Source organism: Coturnix japonica, chromosome 1 (assembly GCF_001577835.2).
Source record: "Coturnix japonica isolate 7356 chromosome 1, Coturnix japonica 2.1, whole genome shotgun sequence".
NCBI lineage: Eukaryota > Metazoa > Chordata > Aves > Galliformes > Phasianidae > Coturnix > Coturnix japonica.
In genome coordinates this window covers 76,493,725-76,513,842 of record NC_029516.1, presented here as the reverse complement: position 1 = coordinate 76,513,842, position 20,118 = coordinate 76,493,725, and the positions used below count along the sequence as shown (strand labels likewise).

Sequence of the window (20,118 nt, the reverse complement as noted above, 5' to 3'; positions counted from 1 at the left end):
TGAACAGTCTGAATGTGTAGCGTGAACTAAGTACAAAGAAGTGATCTGGACTTATTAAGTATGAGCTTTCTAAGTTAAATAAGCATCTTGTGACAGACATTTTTTGCTGTTACTTAACTGTGTGTGAGTGGAAAGAAGTTTTAATTCATGCTTCAGGAAAAATACAAAAGCAAAGAGAAATCCAATACACTTACCCTTATTAGCATGTAGCTTCAGATGTTTGTGTTTGCCATGTATGCATGGAAGCATCGCCTACAGTACACAAAAAGTCATGCTGACCCTTCTAGTATGCAACATTCTTTTCTTCAGATGCTTACCGTTAACAAGTAAGAATACTTGATTGTATTGTATCAAATGAGTATTTTTCAAAGTGAAAGTGCAGTAGTGTTGCAAACAGGAAAAAAAACAAACAACTGAAATTGAAAAACAGTTATGACAACAACTGACTTCTGTCCTCTCTCTCATCAAGAGCTCACAGTAGAAAATCACTGGGTATCAGTCTAAACTGTAAAATGAAGATTCCTTGCATTACAAATTGCTCTGATATCTTCTGATGAGCACCATAAAGAGTATTTTTTGCTGATACTTCAGTGAGCCGCACACGGAAGAAATAAGTTAATAAGGTAAAGAAAACTTCTGTACCGAAAGATTAATAGTCAAAATGTTCAGGGTTGGGAACAAAAATATCCAAAATAGCACATTTTCTTCCCTTTAACTGAAGGGAATGGAAAGAAAAACAGCTTTGAAAAACCTCATGAAAGAAATTTCTACATGTAAATGAAGACTCTCCACTGACAACTGCAAAACTCCTTTCGAGTTCCACTTCATATTAAGTAACTTGAAAAATAACCAACCTCTTAAGTCCTCATTAAAATCCATTTAGAAGCTTAAAGGTTTAAAGAAAGTGATTTAAAAATATTTTATTGCTTCTGATTATGTTACTATATACAGTACATACACAACTGGTGAAACAGGTAGCAAAAGGAGAATAGAGACGAAAATAAGCTTACAGTCAAACCGAATGACAAAAGCGTTCTGCCTGCAGTCTTCATCTTTCAACATCAGTAATTCCTCAATATCTCCCTTTCTTCTCCCTGTCTATTTCAGAGTACAAAGAAATAAACCATCAGTTCTCAACCCACATTAACAGGCAATTTTCCTCAAGTTCATGATCCACATATTAAAAAAATTTTTTAAAAAAAGTAATCTGGAAGGCAGAGGTTCTATCAGGAGGTGATTCAACATCTTTGCTAATAACAATCCAGTTCTCTTGCTTCCGATTGTCATAACATTCAAGCTTTCTTCCTCTCTGTTTTTGATGGCTAACAGTTGAAGAGCAATAGTGAACAGTAGAACATTCAGAGAAGAAACGTGCCGGCACAATGCTTTCACACACGATATGGCATTTTGAGAAAAACCAAACAGTCCACAAATTAAGTGGTTTCCTTCAAAGTAAAAGTTCGAAGCCTTATTCTCATTAATGTTATTTGAATAGATTTCTTATTCAGGATGAAAGCTTTATACTCTACCCGTTTTAAAAATGCACCTAGAGAAGATGAAAAGTCATTCTGCATTGTGGTGGTTTACCTTCCCAGGACTGAACTGGTGTGGTCTTACTAGCAGAGGATGAATCACTATTAATATATTCAAGTAAGAAACACTTACCTAAAGCTAATATATGCCACAGACACTAAGGGAGGCAGTTGTCAGTAGCAACTGGCAAACTGGACATCCTGACTTGTGATCTGAAAAGGTAAGATTAAATGCTATTTGGCTGTATGCAGCTCCTACAGAGATTTTTACATTTTCTCAATTTGTTTAAGCTTATTGAGGGATGATGTTGACTTTTACATGCTAAAAGCACTTAAAGCAGTTTTCCTGCAGCTAGCAGCATAAGATCCCTTTAGTTTCCAGCAACAAGAGCACAATCTCCCCATACATGGCAATCAACATGGCAGAGAGCAAAACACTTCTGATACAATTGACATTTCAGTTACTGCGCTCTGTGACCTGCCCGTCTGTTCAATTTTTACCTCCTCAGTTCGCTCACAAATAATTGACTCATATTCTCTTTAAGCATTATGCACTTCTTCAGAAGAAATGTACTACGTGTGTCATGACACGTTTCTCAGTACAGCCATTGGTAAAGACCAACTTTGGCTTGAGGGGGATCAGTGTTCAGTGTTACTTATTAAAACTATAGGCAGGTTCAATCAAACTAGCAGCATTTAAAACAGTTCCAGGAGGCCCAAGAGCCACCTGTTTCCACACTGGCAAAACAGCAGTTACCAAACACCTGTATGAAGGGCAGTCCTGTGTGTGTTTGGTTTGGGGGCAGGATTTATTATTTTTCTGTCTTTTCTTCATTCAACAGCTTCACTGTTGCCAGTGTAAGTAATAAAACTGCACAATACAGAAGGAAAGGAGGACATCAGCACACAGCCTTGATGCTAGCTTATGCCAGACTTCTACTACCTGTACACAGATTGTTTTTAAGTGTATTCAAGTAACTTGGCTTCTGACACAACACTTTATGTATGTATAAAAGTTCATGACAGAAGCCCAGCTTTGCAAGAGCATAATGGAACATGTTTATCTAACAATGGCAAGTAAAATGATTTCATTAGGAAATGCCTCAAGCAGGCAAGCTTACAGTTTTAACATGCACAAATTGCCTGAGACAGTGCCTTCACTGCAGTCAACATACACACACTGCTTGGTAACAGATAAATCAAGAAGATGACAGTATCAAAACTCAGAAGAGATTCAGTAGTATAGGAAACTCAAATTACTGGCCATTTGCATTATTAAGCAGCTATCTGTAAATACCAAGAGTGCCTAACTAGTGTGCTTAACTAAATTTTAGCCAACTCTTGATGACTTAATACTATAGACATTGTGATTAAGCTTCCTTGAGTGATAGTAGCAGCTTTAGGACACACACTTAACATTCCTGGTTAAGACTTTGAAAAAAGAATAGGCATTGTGCTTCTCTGACCCTCATAGAACTACAGGGATTGCTCCTTCAACTCTGAGTTGAGAGAGAGAGAGTTTGGGAGAAAGACTGCTCCCAGATAATTCTTTCACTAAATTTTCCCCAGTTCTGAGCAGATTCCATGCTATATGGACTAAATATACAGTGCAGATGACTAGTAAAGCTAATAACCCACATAATTCCCTATTGAATCTTGTCATTTTAAGGTGCTTGCTAATAATCTGAGATAAATAAGATCCTAAGGAATCAACCTCATAGGAAGATATGGCCTGAAAAGTTAACTCTTCTCCACTATCCCTTATAGCTACTAGAATTATGGCCAACCTGCTTATACTGAATGCAGACATGATAAACAGAGTTCTCCCACACCAACCATCATAAACTTAGTAGCTCTGGCAAAGACCAACTTTAACTCAGCTGCAGCAAAACATGACACAGGAATGCCTACGTGTACTAAATTTGCAGAGGGCACACATAAGATAGAAATGTGTCTATTTGATTCCTAACAATTACTTCTTTTGGGTGCAAGTTATGTGGCAAGTAATGAGCCAGAGACATCTCCCAAGCATCCACAAAGTGCACAGCAATTCCTGAGAACATTTTCCTCATGACAGAATCAAGCTGAAGGGAATACCAGTCACTGTTAAAGAGGCTCACTTCTGGCCCAAGCTCCTGAACGTTTGCAGTTCTGATGACAATTAAAGTCTTGGGGCTGCGGTCCAGCAGTTGAATAACTGCCCTCCGAATGTTCCTCAGCCTCCTGATATACACTTCCACAGGGAAAGTGCTGAAGTGGGACCATATAGTTATGGCTATCACAGTGTTTCTCCCCCCAACAATGCCATTCAGTTCGTTAGCAATGTAGCGCAGTTCACTTGTAAAGACTGTGGTAAAGCGAATGGGTGGTCCGTGACAGCGGAATTTCAGTAGGATATTGTGCTTCAGATCCACAGACATAAAAGGGCCCACATTCTTAGGACTCCCCAGATTAAATTCCACCAGATCTGAAAACCCAAAAGCACACATTAGTTAAAGACAGAAAAAGACACAAAACTATTCAACAGGACAATAGGATCATAGGGCAACAGTAGCAGCGAACATGAACGCAGTTCTAAGAATCCTAAAGTGAAACAAAAGATAAGCATTATCATAGAATAGCCTAGGTTGGGAGGGACCTTGAAGACCATCAAACTTCAACCTTCTTGCTGTTGGCATAGTTGCTACCCACTAGATCAGGCTGCCCAGGGCCCTACCTAACCTGGCCTTGAACACCTATCAGGATGAGGCATCAGCATTCCCTCTGGGCAGCCTGTGTCCGTGCCTCACCGCAAATACACAAATAGGTTAATTCACACACAAATACCACAGTATTGCAGGCCCTTCAAGTAAAAAATTTCCTCCTAATATCTAAGCTAAGTCTTCTCTCTTCCTGTTTAAAACCATTCTCCCTTATACTATCACTATCTGCCTGTGTACAAATTTGGTCTCGCTTCTGCTTATAAGCGCCACTTAAGTACTGGCAGGCCACAATGACATCTCCTGCTGCAGTCTTCTCCTCCCCATACTGAACAAACCCAGCTCCCTCCATCTTTCTTCACAGGAGAAGAGTACCAGCCTTCTAATTACCTTTGTGTCCTGTTTCTCTATCCAACAGCTCCACAGGCATATTGGCTACATATTTCAAAATGGAGTTTATGAGCACGGCAAAAGAGCACAGTTTACCTTCAGAAGATCATAAATGTTAGTACTTTTTCCAAGTTTCCAAAACTATTTTTTTTCTCTGGTAGAAAAACAAAACAAATTCTCCAAATAGATCTCTTATTTTACTAATAGGCCTCTTCATTGGTTATTTTATTTTAATTGGTTAACATGAAGGAGTCTCAGCCTCCATTTCCACACTACTGAACTGCCTTAGAGCTGGGATGAAGGAAGGATACCAAACTGGCTACTGAAATTCTGTTATTTAAGGAAAAGTTGAAATAAGGAAAACGGAAGGAGCTGAAGACCAAATTACCAGTAGTCATCTGCTTCATCAAGTCATTTTGCTACTTCATTCCAAACTATTACCAGCAAAGCCTCACCCATGCAATCCTCCACGATTTCGGTATGCCCCCTCGTGGCCACATAATAACTCACAGTAGCAACAATGTTCTTAATTAGTGAAACATTTTATAATGACAACTGGGTAGATGAACAATTTGAGGCCCTTTTTCTCCTAAAGCCTAAAAGATTCTAAAGTTTTCTCAAGCATTTAAATGATTGCCTTTCTATCAGCACTTGTGATGATGTTTTGCTTTTCCTCTCCCTTTTCTTTTGACATTACTATTTAGTAAGATCAACTCTGTATCTGAGATGAGAAAAACAAAGAATCGCCAACATCTTCAAGGTAAAAATCAATTTAAAAGAAAAATAATAACAACCTGGAACAGTTGCAGTCAGATACTCAAACCACTGCCTCATTGTAGAGTCTCCAAACAAGTGGATTACTTTTCCTTGCAAGCACTTGCTTATGTCGTCTGACTTGTTAAAATGATAAATCCAGTGTGTTCTTGGCCTCCAAAGGTCTTCATAGTAATAACCAGAAGGGAAAACTGTGGGATCTTCAGCTCTGTCCATATTGCTGGAATCTGGAAGAAAAAACAAACAAACAAACAAAAAAATTAGAAAAAAACAAAGCAACATCTCTGAAATTAACATATAAGAAACACACCTCCTATCACTTTAATGGACATATATACATTCTAAAGTGAAGCAGCTGAATGTACAACATACACTAAAAAGCTCATCTCAAGTCTGTAAGCCCAAATATTTTCCCCACTATTTCTGCATCAGAACCTACTACACATGACCACTTGCAGCTTTGAAGTTTTTTGAGGAGAAAAAAACTTATTTTAAACTTAACTACTTTTTAACTTATTTTGAAGTACTTCTAAGTTAAACTGTATCTGATGATGATAAAGAAGGCCTCGCTATGGCTCCCCTGCCAACAAGCATCTGCAATCACCAAAGTACAGCTCCCCCCTCTAGCGGTGAGTCTGCCAACAGGAAGGGATGGCAGCCGTTGCGCTCTACAGGAGCAGCACCTCCCACTGCAGCAGCGGACACCAGCACTAAGGTGACAACATGCAAGAAACAACTTCATACCGCCTGTATTCGCTTAATGTAAATCCATCTACTGAACAACCAGCACGCTGATGCTGATACAGGCCCTACCACAGATGTTGTAATAGGTTGCCCCCTGAGGAGTAATTTGAGGACACCAGGGACGCTCTGATCCTTTGGACTCCTCTTTGTCTGGCAGAAAGTTGGATGGTATGTTGAAAGCTAGGGCCAGTGAGTACAGGAAGATAAGCTGCAATCTCAAGGTTACATCAGTCAAACATTGCTTTATTTCTCATAGCGCCCAGTGTGATACTAGCACATTGAACTTTCATGAGGTCATTAAGTACAGGTTCCTCTTTTACCACGTATCTGTTCTAATGCTTAAAGGCCTGGAAATGGGCTGACTCACAGCCCATTTTGCAAAGAAACCCATAGTCACAGACTGAATAGAGAAGCTGTCAGTGGCAGCGAACTAAGCAAGCACAGAGCTGCTCTTTGGCACCAGAAGAACCATGACCACCTATTAAAAAACACTTATACCCACCATGGCATGGAGACTACAGGTCCCTGCCCTGTCATAGCTTGCAGCTGTTTGGGACTGAACACCCACTCATGGCCAAAACCCCGCCAGGGCCCATTCTAACTATGAAAAAGTAGAGGAAGTGGAGTGCTAGTGCTCAGAAACATCCTCTGTTAGATATTTCATTATAACACAGCAGCAGCTAAACTCCCCAAAGACTCACAGATTCCAACAGACTCGACAGGCATCTTTAAACACCCACCCCCAATAGTCATGTCTCATTATTCCTATACAATGTTCTGTGACTTACATCAATAGATTTTAGCCCCCTTAGACTTTACAGGAACGTTCACAGAATGTGAAGTCTATAATCTTGAGAACCATAGAAAAATCCATTATAACCTCTTATGTTTGGATAAGTTCTTAAATAATATGTAGCAAATAAGGCAACAGGGCCAATGAATGAAGAGGGGGGGAAAAAAAAGCAATCAACTAACAATGCAGATTAATCTAAATCATATTGAATAGGACTCCTACAAAGGAAGAGAAAAGGCCACCATGTGGTCATGTAACTAAAGACAAACTCATGTGAATTCACATCTTTTCTTTTGTTTTTTAAGTTTTTTGGTTTTTTTTAAGAGTTTGAATCTTTACACTAAACCTTTTAAATTGATTATTAGATTAGGCATATAAATAGGATGCTCTGAAAGTAATACCTATTTATTCCCATGGAAACTACAACAGATACAGCTACAAAACACTATTTTTCAGCATGGTCATTACCATTAGCTATGCATTTTTGCCAGTGGTTAATAAATATGCATGCCACACTCATAAAGCTCTATACCAGATGAAGTGCCCCACTCCTGCTGTAATACATCACCCACACAGCCTCCCTGCATCCACATCCACTGTTTGGTCTCTAGAAATGTTCTGCAAGCACCAATGGAAGTCAGTGGGTGCCATTTTTTTCCACATGGAAGAATTCAGTGACACAGCTTTGCTTCATCTGCACTCCCATATCAGATGCCATTCTGTCAGACTGCCTCTCTGCTGCCATCTGTCACACAGCAACAACACGTAATGGAATGTTGGTGGGAAGATTCAGCCTCTACTGCCATCCCACCAACATCTGCCTCTGACATCATGGGCCAACATAATGAAATGGGAGGTATTACTCTCAGAGCAGCCCTTGTGCATACATGAAGTGAGACATGAGAATAAGTATTGAACTCACAGTAAACCTAACACCAACTTTTCAAGCCTATGTACAACAGCATACTTGTTTTGCTCCAGAATTCAAAGAGTCATTACTTCTGGATTTTAAGGAAGAAGGTAAAAGCTCCAATCTGAACAGTTACAAACCAAGAATAGAAATAGAAGCTTATAGTTCAGAAAAAAAATGAAATTTCAAAAATAAACTTTATCTACATTTATCTCCCAAAGAAAGGAATGCACAAAACCAAAGACAACAAAACAAGGAATGTAAGCAGGCATTAATCCTAAATCATACATCCATCATCTCTATTCCAGAGTATTAGATTTACTTGTTCAGAGACTGGTTCCTGTTAGAAGGAATTTCCCTGAGGAAACTGTGCCACTCCTATCAACCCTTTCCAACTTATCATTAAACCTCAGGAAATAAAAACACACTTTGATCATCTATCTCCTGCAAAAATGGTGATATCATCAAATCTCAAACAGTTTCCACAAGAAAATATTTTAAAAATTAAACAACAGAAGACATCACATCTAAGGGGTCTGGAGACAGAAGGGGGAAAAATTGCTGCTGGCCCGATAGCATCTTTTTATTTTTAAATACAGAGAATGGCAGAACTAAAAAGCAGCAGCACCGTAGGCTGCTTTCTTTTATGATTTAATTGCTCGGGTCAGGAACTCTATCTTTAATATCTCCTACAGCTTATTAAAAAAAAAAAAAATGGAGAGATCTCAATTAAGAAGTAATTCTCTATCATATTTTTATGCAGTGTACTTAGAGGTATTAAAAGCATGCAGGTGAATTTGAATTAATGTTTCAGTTTAACTTAACACAGACTGTTTTTTCTGTGCTTAGACACGATACAGAAAAATTAGGTTCTAGTCCACAACCTTAGATTATGACATGGTAACACAAGTGATGCTAATAATGAAATGCAAGTTATCTGATACCTTGTGTGGGAAACTTGATCACATCCTGAAGCTCTGACTGACCACCTGAGGCAAGCAATGAGTCAGCTGCAGGAGCACAGGTGAAAGGTAATTCAGCTGTGCTATCGGAAGGGATGAAGCCTGGTTCTACCTCTCCTAGATCCCATCTAAGGGCTGACCACCACTAAGGCAGGATCTTTTTCTCTGGAGATTGCTTCTCTGTGGAGTTTATTGTGAGCCTTCAACATTGGTGAGCATTTCCATTTATTATAGATTATCTTTCCATCACAATAATCTTTCTTAACTCAACATCTGTTTAGCCTCTCTTTACTTATTGATTATACATACCTATTACATATACTTCTCAGAAAAATAAGTGTATGGAACTTGAAAACCACCTCACAGGTAGTTTTGCTAGATTAACTCATTTGCTAAGCAGTTAACTTCAGACATTTTATATCTCTAAGTAAACATTTGAAGAAAATACCATTTTTTTTCCCCTAGAAGTTCCATTTACATATCTTTTTAGATAAGCTTGCTGTTAGTCCTTAGTAACACTCAAAAGCTTCCATCTTCAACACAAAATAGACTTAAGACTATTTCTACTCCATGTTATGAAAACTAACAAACTCTTTAGTACCTGATCTTCTTGCTCTTTTTATTAAAATATGAAATAAAAAGAAGAATTTAATAAAATTCACTATACCTGTAAATGCCTTGGGCTTTACAATCACCGAGTCAGGTCCGCTGGAGAGTATCGGCATTTTGATGTTCACACCACTTGAACAAAAATTAAAATAGTTATGTGATGTTACCTTCAAGTTTTACAGCCCTACAGATCGAGTTTTGTAACCCACTTCATGTAAGAACACAAAGCTCACAATAAGAATCTTTTTCCTTAGGTTGACTCCATATAGCTGAACAGATTATTCAACTTCCTTAAGACCACTATCACTGTTTTCAGACAGAATTCAAGATTTAAGAGCACAAGGACTCAAATCCTGTGCATATGCTTACTCGTGCAAGCCTAGATAAAACCATCAGGTTATGAGGAGTCTGTTATATGCTTTGGGGAATTAACAACAAAGATCGGAGGTTCCCAGCTTGGGTTGTATGGACCTCTGACATGAGGCAAACTTGAGAGGACATGTTGCTGCATCAACTCTTCCAACTTTGTCCCATCTCAGTAACTGCTTACCTCAAGTGGAGGTGGCTGTTGCTTTCAGCCTCTGTAATGCTACATCCTGGTTCATGGTACACATAAGATCTCTAGCAGTTCAGCACTATCACCACCTGCAACTTTATCTCTTTGCTATGCTGCCAGTGGTGACAGAAGTATCAATCAATATCCAACCGGTCTCAGAGATCTTCAGCAACATCTGAGCAGTTTGCTCAATATGGAGGCAAAGCCCACACCTCCTACATACAAAAAGTCCTCAGAAGAGCTTGTTTGTGGACAGCTGAATAAACCCAGTAGGGCTCTGTGACTGAACCCCACTGGTTCATATAAGAGATTCCCACCCTTAGAGTAGGTGTAAGTCTTCAGGAATAGGTGCTTGATGCAAGCTGTTGAGTATTTTCTTCCCCTTCATCCTAAAGTTTTTCTTAAAAACCAAATACATATTAAAAAAAAAAAAAAAAAAAAAAAAGACTGAGTATATATAAAGTCAATGACATACATACCTTTGGAAAAAGAGGCTTTCTTCATGCGTCAGAAGGCCTTTTTGATATCCACCCTTGGCATGGCTGATTCGGCTGGCACAGGACAGTTTCCGTGGCTTGTAACAGAACCATGGCTCACCACTGTAGAGATCTGTGAAGTTACAGACTGGAAGATCTCCAGGCAAGCACACATTGCACTCAGTAGTTTCTGAATACCTCCCAGACTTGAATGAACTTTTAAAATAAACTCTGTCAGGCCTTTCTTCTCGTAAACGCAGGAGGACTTGGACCGCTTCACTTGGATGGACAAGAGTCACAGATACTTCCACCTCTCCTGGCCAAAGTAATGTGAAAAAGACTTTGTAAAGGCCGTTATGGCAATCTACAATCCTTCCTATTGCTCCAGCTTTCAGCAGAGGAGAGTGGATTCGTGCCTGTAGATAGTCTCCACCATATTGCTTGGGTTTGCCTTGGAAATCCCTCACGCGAACAACCACCTCTAACTGGTCACCCACCTCGAAGAACTTGCTGGGCTTCACAATCACAAAGTCACTGTGTACCGGATCAGTGCTTTGTAAAAAAGCAATTTTGTCATCAGGGGGTTTTGGCCATTGTAGTGCAGCAAGCAGTGATTCCTGTTCTGCTCGTTCTCTTTTGGACAAAGTCTGCTGCTCATAACCGCAGTAAGGCTTCCTGGTAGATTTAGTTGTCTGTGATAGAGAAGTCTGGTCATTGCTCTCTGTTATCCAATTTGATCCTGAAACTGTGTAGTCATCCAGGTGCTAGAGGGGGAAAAAAAATAAAAATGAGTACAAGAAAATGTGCAATTAAATGAAACACGATGAAAAACAGATACTGTTTTAGGGAACAATCCAATTGGGAGTTTGCTCTGCACAGCTTTGAAGCAGCCATTTTACACTGACCAAATGAAGCAACTTTAATAGAACATACAAATTGATTCTCTTGACTCTGAGATGTCTAAAGAAGCAGTTGTACAATCTGCAATTACCCAGTTGGCTACTTTATCCTGCCCTGGCAAAGAGACTTTTATGTAAGGCATGCTTAGTATTTTCTGTGGTAACATTTTGGTTATTAGCATATTCTGTATCAACAATATTAAAAAAATACAGAAAGTCATACAATTAAACAGAAAAGTACCTAATATTTCATATTCTTATGTTAATTAGATTCTGGTCAGAGCACTGTGCTGATTTTGGCTGGGATGGAGGTAATTTTCTACACAGCAGCTTAAATAGAGCTGTGTTTTGGATGTGTCATGGAAGAAGTGTTGATAACACATCAATGGTTTAGTTGTTGCTGTGTAGCACTTACAGGGTGAAAGAACCTTGACACATGTATTACCTGGCATACATACTAAGTCGCTCCCCCACTTTATGTAGTATATTAATGTATTCAAATTAAATAAAAATAACTTTGTTTATATTTCTTTCTTTCCTAAAAAAAGGAAAACCTCACAAGAAATAGAAGCTTACAGGCTTTGAAGGCCACTGTTAGAAGTTGGTTTTGATCAGCTTAAAATGAGAGGATAATGAGCACATTAAGATATATCTGTTCTATATCACAATTTTCTGTTTGGTATCCATGTTGACTATAAAATATGAAATCATATTTCTGCAAAGCCCATTAAGGGTAATTCAGACTTATCTCTGTTTTCCATTGGATCAGGTAAAATGTGAACATATCTCTACACATTACTATTTCCTAATCCAGTAAACTTCAGGCAAAGCTGAGAATGAATCTCAAGCACAGTTCAACCTTAAATCTTGCCCATATACATTGTTAAATTAAGCCAAGTTTCTTCTTTTGGATGCCTTCGCTACTTCCTTTCTTCTGCTCATATGTATGCATGACACAAAAAAACACTGCATGGTGAGATTTTTCTTTTTTTAAGTTAGTTATATACTTGAACATATCCAACACGCTGGTAAGTATGCAAAAGCATTTAAGAATCTTCCTAAGGAGGAATGTGGGGGAGAATAGGGGTGTTTGTAAAACTCTCAAATTCAGTGGAGATCCTCATGGGAAAGTTTCTTCTTTTAACTTGATTCATCAAGAGGATATGGGCCAGGGGGGTTAGATGGGGGGAAAAAAAAAAAAAAGATAAAAAGCATAGACATCCTTACAAATGAAGGGCAGAAACGAACTACCTAAGAAAGCCTTAAGAACAGACTTATCACTGTTTTAACCTACTCCTTCTGTAAGAGATTCACTCGTGCAGATGATGGCTATGAGGTAGCTAGCTTTCCTGAAGTACCTCCAAGGAAATATCTATATGATTCAGCGGAACAGGGCAGGAAGAACACTAAGCCAATTCAAGGTCACAAAACAAAGTTGAAAATATAGCTATAGCTCAATATTTCTGAAACAGTATAACTAAGCTGCCTTTTTAGCACAGTGCCAAGCCAAAGCACTTCACCTGCATGCAGCTAAGTTCCCAGAGAAGAGCTGTCACCTCAACCCCAGGTTATGATGAAGCAGAATTGACCACACCACAAATACTTTCTCAATCAACCTTCAAGGAGAAGGTGAAGAAACAAAACAATCCACAGCCTTTTCCTGAAACAGCCTCGCTCATCTTCACAGACTACTTCCAAGCCCAGATAAGACCATATATTATTGCAAAATTATAACAATAGGGGTGAAAGTATGCTACAACACAAATGGTAATCACAGGAAAAAACATTACAGAGATTAGCTCTTCAAGTTAAAAGCTTCAGAGTCAATTCATACACGGAAGATCCTTAATTGGAATTTCCAAACCATCTTCCTTTCTGAAGAGGTTCCCTGGCTCATTTCCAAACAAGAATTCAAATTCCCCTATCCCTACAAATAGACAAGCCTTGCCCTTTGAATTGATAGATAAGTTCCCTATCCAGACCTTTTCCTGGGGTCTAGGGGTCTACAGCTCTTCCCAGTATCTAGTCCATTCAGTAGCCTACCATGCAGAACAGCGGGCTCTATAATGAGCAGTGAAAAACAAAAAGAAAAAAGAAAAATCTAGTTTCTCATAACAGGCAAGAAAATAATAGTTTTGAAACACTTTTCAGGAATCCCCTCCCTAGATCTTAAAACAGATTATTTTAGTTTCCAATGTAATCTCCATATTAAATAACACTTGTCCTGCTTTATTTCCACATATACTCCACATAAAATGCCTTGATTGTGCATGCAGTTCCTAGCACTTGTTTATTTGCTCCTTTCTAAAAATAACCAGAACCTGGATGTGATCACAAAGTAATTTAGTGGATGTCTACCAAGTAAAACAGGCAGGACAGAATGGATTACGCATGAATTAAGCACAAAAGAGTCCGTGAGCTTTTCCTGACACATGACAGCTATGCCATAAGCAAATAAAATGGCAGCTGTATTTTCAGCTTCTAGCATTCTTGTTACCAACTAAGTGAAAATACAGTGTAATGTAAACATTACAACCCCAGAGAGACAATCACACTCTCAAAGATACGTCCCTGCCCATAGCAAAGGAGTAAGAACAGATGATCTTTAGAGATGCCTTTCAAATGAAAGCTGTGACGTTCTAGAAGGATTACTGGTGGCTTCGTTAGATCTGCAGCAAACACTCGTTCTCAGTTAATATTCAACAATACAGATGGTTGATAAACAAAATAGGCTGAATATTTCAGCTGCTGCTGAAAAGGTGGATCTTCAACTATATTTCAAAGTCCAATATGATCCATGAGTTGTAACTGTTAGATTTATGACAACTGCTCCAGATAATACTACACCAAACTGTTTACATTCCTACATTAGGACAGGAAACATCACAGAAGCTTCCCAAACAACAAGCATGGGAGTAAAAAAGTAGTTCAAGTTGACCCAACAGAGTGAACTTGAACTTAATTCATACAGCAAATAACATTTGAGACCTAATACCAACTACTGAATGACCAGTCACCTTATTTGCAGCCATTTTACACTCCAAATACTTTAGCCCTCATATCCACCTACAACAAGCACGGGATCAGCTCTGTCTTTACTGTCTCAGAGCACTGAGTATGTGCTAAATAAATCCAAATGTCAAAGCCAGCTCTAAAAAGCCACCACCTGACACACAACTGTTCCAGCAATAAACTCGATGAGATGACTCAGTTTTCTTTTGCAAGGATCTGCAATTTAGCAGCAACACCACCACAATATATATATTTGTGGTGGTGTTATATATATATATTTTGTGACAAAGCTGATATATATATATATATATATATATATATATATATATATATATATATATATATCAGCTTTGTCACAAAATTCATTTGTTCTTTTTGTCTGCTGGTGAGAGATGGACAGTTGGACAACATGATCTTAAAGGTCTTTTCCAACCTTGGTGATTCTATCATTTGCCCTGACTTTTGAATGTTTCCAAGCAGCTACTCAGTCTTACTACAAGGACTTTTACTGTTTTGCACCATTTGCTCTGAATCTGGCACCTGCAGTTCTCAATTTCATGTCTCCATTTGCAGTGGAACAGGCAATGAACATTTGTTTGTTTGTTATTTTTCCTATGCTACATGTTACTTTATACCTCAGACATCCTCCTCGCCCTAATCTGAATCTCCTTCAAGCCAACAATGTCTTTTTAGGCATTAAGAAGGGATCGCTTTACTTGGGCATCATTAGCCAGGAAGTGAAAGACTTTGTAAGTGGGATAATGCAACTTAAACATGTAACACATTTATCAGCTAACATACATGAAAAACAATCGGGATTTACTGTTAGGTACGCATTTGCTCACCTGTCAAAATGCTACAATGGAAAGTCTGGGCAAGCAGGCAGCCAAAGGGAAGGGTCAGCCCCCAAGACTCCCTGCAATGGATTCTCACTGATGTTATTTAGCTCTACTTCAGTAAGAGTCCCATAATATTTTCATAGACAAACTGATGAAGTACAGATTACATAAATGCAAATTACTCTGGAATGAAAACTGACTAACTGATCTGCTGTTGTGATCAACAGCATAAAGTCCACCTGCAGAAACAGAATTAGGGATTCTGGTAGATAGCAAACTGATCAGGTGAAAACTCGCTGTTTTGCTGCAATGTGCTAACAAAAACATACCCAGTGAACTGAGGTTAGTGCTAATTCCCCCTCAGCTCAGCCATGGTAAAGCCATATCTAAAGCACTATACCTGGTTTTTGTACACCTACTCCCACAGTTAAGCTGAAGAGATCAGCTGAGAACCCCTAAGATGACTAAGGGTTTGGAATATGGGACATACCAGAAGACACTAAAAGAAGCAGATTTTCAAAAGTCTGGAGAAAACCAAGAAGGGATTAAACTAGGTTTGGGGTTTCTTTTACTAGCCAAAGGGGAGTTAGAAATTGAAGTCAGAACCATACAGTAAAAGGACAAGAGGCAACTTACACATGCACATAACAGTAATGTTCTTCTCTACGTACCGCAATGGAAGGCTGCCCAGACAGGCTGTAGAATGTGTCCTTGCTGAAGGGCATCAAAATTCAACTCAGAACATAGTGAGCAATCCGAAGTAACTTTAGAGTTAGCCCTTTGATTGTTGAAGACCTCCATACACACTTTCTGCTCTGATTTTTTCCATGATTCCAACCACCCATACCATCTCCACTTACCTCTACCTGAAAAAAGTTATGGACCAGCACCACAACAGCCAGTACTGCCATAAGAAGGCAGAAGATTTGCAATCTGAATGAATCACGCCACATTGTCCACTCATGTCTTTTCCTCCCATGTTAGATGCTGCCATGATTTCCATTCATCACAAACACGAAGGTCATTTCGTCTCAGTAGTGCACACTTCCACTTCACTCCTACAAATGCATTCACAAGAAATATATAAAGCCCCCAGAAAATTACTTCAAGTTGAACTCAGAAAGCATATAAACTCTTCACTACAACAACTGGTTCAACAGACTTGATAAGTCTATAGTGCTAGTCAGATTTTTGTGGCAATCTGAACATCTATAATTCTAATGTGTATATCAAGACTAAAAATAATATAAAAGCAACTTCACCTGTATTTGACAGAGAGAAATAAAAAGAAGAACATGAGATTTCCTTCTGGCAACTAAGAAAACAACCACTCTACTTATCTACTAGGCCACACTGTCACCATCCAGCCATTGTAAGCTCAAGAATTTTAGCAGGATATTGTGGTTTTAGGCTTCCCCACATTTACCTGATTGGTGACTCCAACAAGTTGTTATCGAGGACTGAGGTCTGAAGCAATTCTCTGTAAGTAAGATAAAAGGTATGTCAAGCAGAAGGCTGAGGGACAGAAGCAAACAGCTGTAACATCTAGCAGTTCAAGAAGAGATGTATAACAGTGCTGGATACATTAAAACAGAGCAAAAAACTTCAGAATCCTTCCAGATATTGGACTACATCCTCTCTGATTTTTATCATTCCTTTTATATATTTTCACATAGATTTAATAATTAAAAAAAAAAAACCTTCTTGAAGAATGCAAGATTGTTTTTATGAAATACAATACGTAATAGCCATACTTTTATAAAGCTTAACTTTTGAGAAATATAACGTTTCCTCAATACTGCTTGATAAATGATAAACAACTGTGATACATAACCGTAACCACATACTTAACAACTGTTGATAAACTGTTCTCACAACTTAATGCTTTCTCAGGTTGAACTTTAGCCTTTCTTCTTTCTGAACAGGATAATTTCAAGGTTGTGATTTCGCAAGTTAAATGGGTTTCTCCTTACAGAAGGAGAAGCTCTGAACTTGGAAACACAACAGATGGCAAGCAGAGGCAGTCAAAAGAACGCAGTTCCTTCAAATGCAATATTCTCAACACAGCATTACTCATACAAACACCTACCAACTGCAACATCAAACGATTAGATAAACTGCACACAACTTCCTATAGTTTAGATGAAAAGCTACAGCATTTATTCAGACAGTGTGAAGTACACCTTGTACATAAAAACTTAAATATAATAATACATTGAATATCACAATTACCTAATTAAATCTTTCACTAGATGAGCATAGACTAGAATCCTGAAATATACTACTGGATAACCAGGACAGTCTCAAAATAGACTGTATATGGAATTGCTTTATAAGGATTATATGGATTATAACTGCAGTTGCTTTGCAGAGAATTACAGAGAATATATCTCTGACTGACAAACAAGCATCAAAAGAGCAAAACATCCATTAAAATAAAAGCATAAAACTGACCAAATGCAACAAGAAAAGCAGACTTAATGGAATAGCTCTCTGTTAATATAAAGTATTAAGTTTGGATAATACACCAGATAGGCTTTTAAGCTATCCTCCACAAATTTCCTGGACTGTTTTCTCTCTGCTGTATTTTATTTCCAGAAGACATCTGGGAAGCAGTAGTTCCCCATGAGAAGGAAGACTAGATAGAGCTAGACTTCTTACTGCGCACAGAACAGTTTACCTACCTCTTTGTTCTGGTTGGGTAACAGAATCCCACTTTAATATCAGCCTTACTGGCTTTTTCCCAGACTGCTACCTAGAAACACTCAAGCCTTTCATCATTACTGCCGAGATCCATGCAGACAAGGCTGACCTAACTGAAAGGTCTACCCCATCTCCTCTCCTGCCTCCCTTCCCTAAAAAGCATGTAGCTATCAACTCCAGGCAAGTGAGTACCTCACCATGTCTCACTGATGCCAATCACACAGCCCAGAGACTTCGAACCTTCAGTTTCTCTTGTTTCTTTCCTGCATTGTGAGCATTTGTGTAGAGGTACTCAATCTGTGCCCCTAATAAAATCATTTTATTGCATGAAGTTACTGGAATTGCTCTGTCCTGCTCTTCAGGTGCACTCCTAGAGACCTCCGATCCCTTTCCCGGTACTGAACAAGTAACTCTTCAGCAGATTGAGGCTCCCTTCCTCTGCTACTTGTAATTTAAAAATCTCTCTCCATCAGCTTGGCAAGCCTGTCACTGAAGATCCTCTTCTCATACATATTACATAGCTCTCTTGCTAGAAAACAAATTTTGCTCAAAATACTACATTTCTGTAAAAGTCACACACTCCAAAACAAGGAATAGCATGTTTTAGAGCTTTCTTTAGCAAAGGCCTCAACTTACTTCCAGCTTCGTCATCTGTGAAGAACTGATCTAGCTCATCTTTTATATAACACAAGCCATCACAGCAAGACAAAAAGCTTTAAATTCTTCCTCTATCCTTGAAGTGTTCTCTGAAGCCATTCATCTAAAAGGTAGAGAATATCCTTAGAAAAAATAAAGAGGAAAGGAAGATGAAGTAATATTATATGCATAGATGCATGTATATAATACAATACCAAAAAGGAAGGAAGCGACCTCATTGAATCTAACCATCTGCTAAAGTAGATTCCCTTCAGCAGGTCACTCAGGTAGGTCTTGAATACCTCCAGAGAAGGCAACTCCACCACCTCTCTGGGCAGTTTGTGCTAGTGGTCCATCACCCTGACAGTGAAGATTTTCCTCATATTTATATACAACGCCCTGTTGTAATGCTGTAACACAATGGAAAGTGCAGCAATGACAGCAGAATAGCAAAGTCCTAAGCTTCAACAAGCAAGAGCTTGCTCAAATGCAACAACCAGGGGCACAGAAATAAAGGAAAGAGGCTACTTACCTTCAGAAGGCCTCAGGTACACAGGGATCTCCAACAAGATACCCTCACCACCACAGCCAGTTCTTAAATGAGATTTGGGAAGGGGTGGATCCTGACTCCACCCTTTCTGGTCAATCATGTTTAATTGAGCAATGACTTATCCTTTCCACTACACCTATACTCCAGACAGTGCTCAGTGACCCTTGTCCTATCACTGCTCTGCAAAGAACCTGAATCCAACCATTTAACTCCTACACTTCAGATATTTATGAAGAGTGATGAAACCCCCTCTGCCTTCCCTTGTCCAGACCGAACAGTCACAGGTCTCCCAGCCTTTTCTCATTTGGGAAATGCTCCAGGCCCCTTTTATGTATGTATGTGTGTGTGTATATATAAATAACATAAAGCATGTGCGTATACACAGTATTTTCTTCCAGCAAAGTCTCTTATGCTGGTGGTTTGCTTCCAAAAGTAAACAAGATGAGACAGGCAGTTAAGATTTTTTAAAATATATATATATATATATATATATATATATTTCCTATAGCAAATCAGGGATTTTATTTATTAAGTATTTCACTTCAGTCCTATACTTACTTTTCAGCTCATTAAGTATTACTCCTGTCAGCTTTGCACCACTTCAAGTTATTATATACATCGCTTTGTCCGAGGCTATAAAAAAATAAACACACAAAATTAATGACGCTTTTTACAACCAGCCTTCGTGTTGTCTGACGCCCATTTACAGACCTACCTTTCTTACCCTGTAAATCACTACCACCTCTACGCCCAGATACCTGTGAGTGAATAGAGCCGCTGAAGCACATATCACAGAATCACAGCATGACCCGGGTTGGAAGGGACCTCAAGGATCATTAGTTCCAACCCCCCTGCCTGGCAGGGCCTCCAAACATACACATTAACTAGATCAGGTTGCCCAGGGCCCCGTCCAACCTGGTCTTGAACACCTCCAAGGACGGGGCATCCACAGCCTCCCTGGGCAGCCTGTTCCAGGACCGAACCACTCTCCTAGTGAAGAACTTCCCCCTAACATCCAACCTAAATCTTTCCTC

General features: G+C 39.0%; 1 protein-coding gene across 9 annotated transcripts in view; it reads right to left on the bottom strand.

Annotated features, from left to right (window-relative positions):
• Window positions 1-894: 894 nt before the first annotated feature.
• NXPE3 (neurexophilin and PC-esterase domain family member 3) overlaps window positions 895-20,118 on the bottom strand; it is a 20,194-nt gene continuing 970 nt past the window's right edge. For 2 of the 9 annotated variants that reach the window (XM_015877311.2, XM_015877341.2), the window contains exons 2-10: window positions 19,643-19,717; window positions 18,535-18,677; window positions 16,622-16,675; window positions 16,056-16,253; window positions 10,449-11,209; window positions 9,472-9,545; window positions 8,787-8,852; window positions 5,416-5,622; window positions 895-3,999 (exon numbers count right to left, since the gene is read on the bottom strand). In XM_015877311.2, coding sequence (XP_015732797.1) covers window positions 3,449-3,999; window positions 5,416-5,622; window positions 8,787-8,852; window positions 9,472-9,545; window positions 10,449-11,209; window positions 16,056-16,148 — 1,752 coding nt within the window. In that variant the 5' untranslated portion in view covers window positions 16,149-16,253; window positions 16,622-16,675; window positions 18,535-18,677; window positions 19,643-19,717 and the 3' untranslated portion in view covers window positions 895-3,448. Of the gene's footprint in view, window positions 4,000-5,415; window positions 5,623-8,786; window positions 8,853-9,471; window positions 9,546-10,448; window positions 11,210-16,055; window positions 16,254-16,621; window positions 16,676-18,534; window positions 18,678-19,066; window positions 19,483-19,642; window positions 19,718-20,118 lie in introns of those variants that run through there. The other 7 variants (XM_015877301.2, XM_015877348.2, XM_015877291.2 and 4 more) reach the window with 5 other exon arrangements.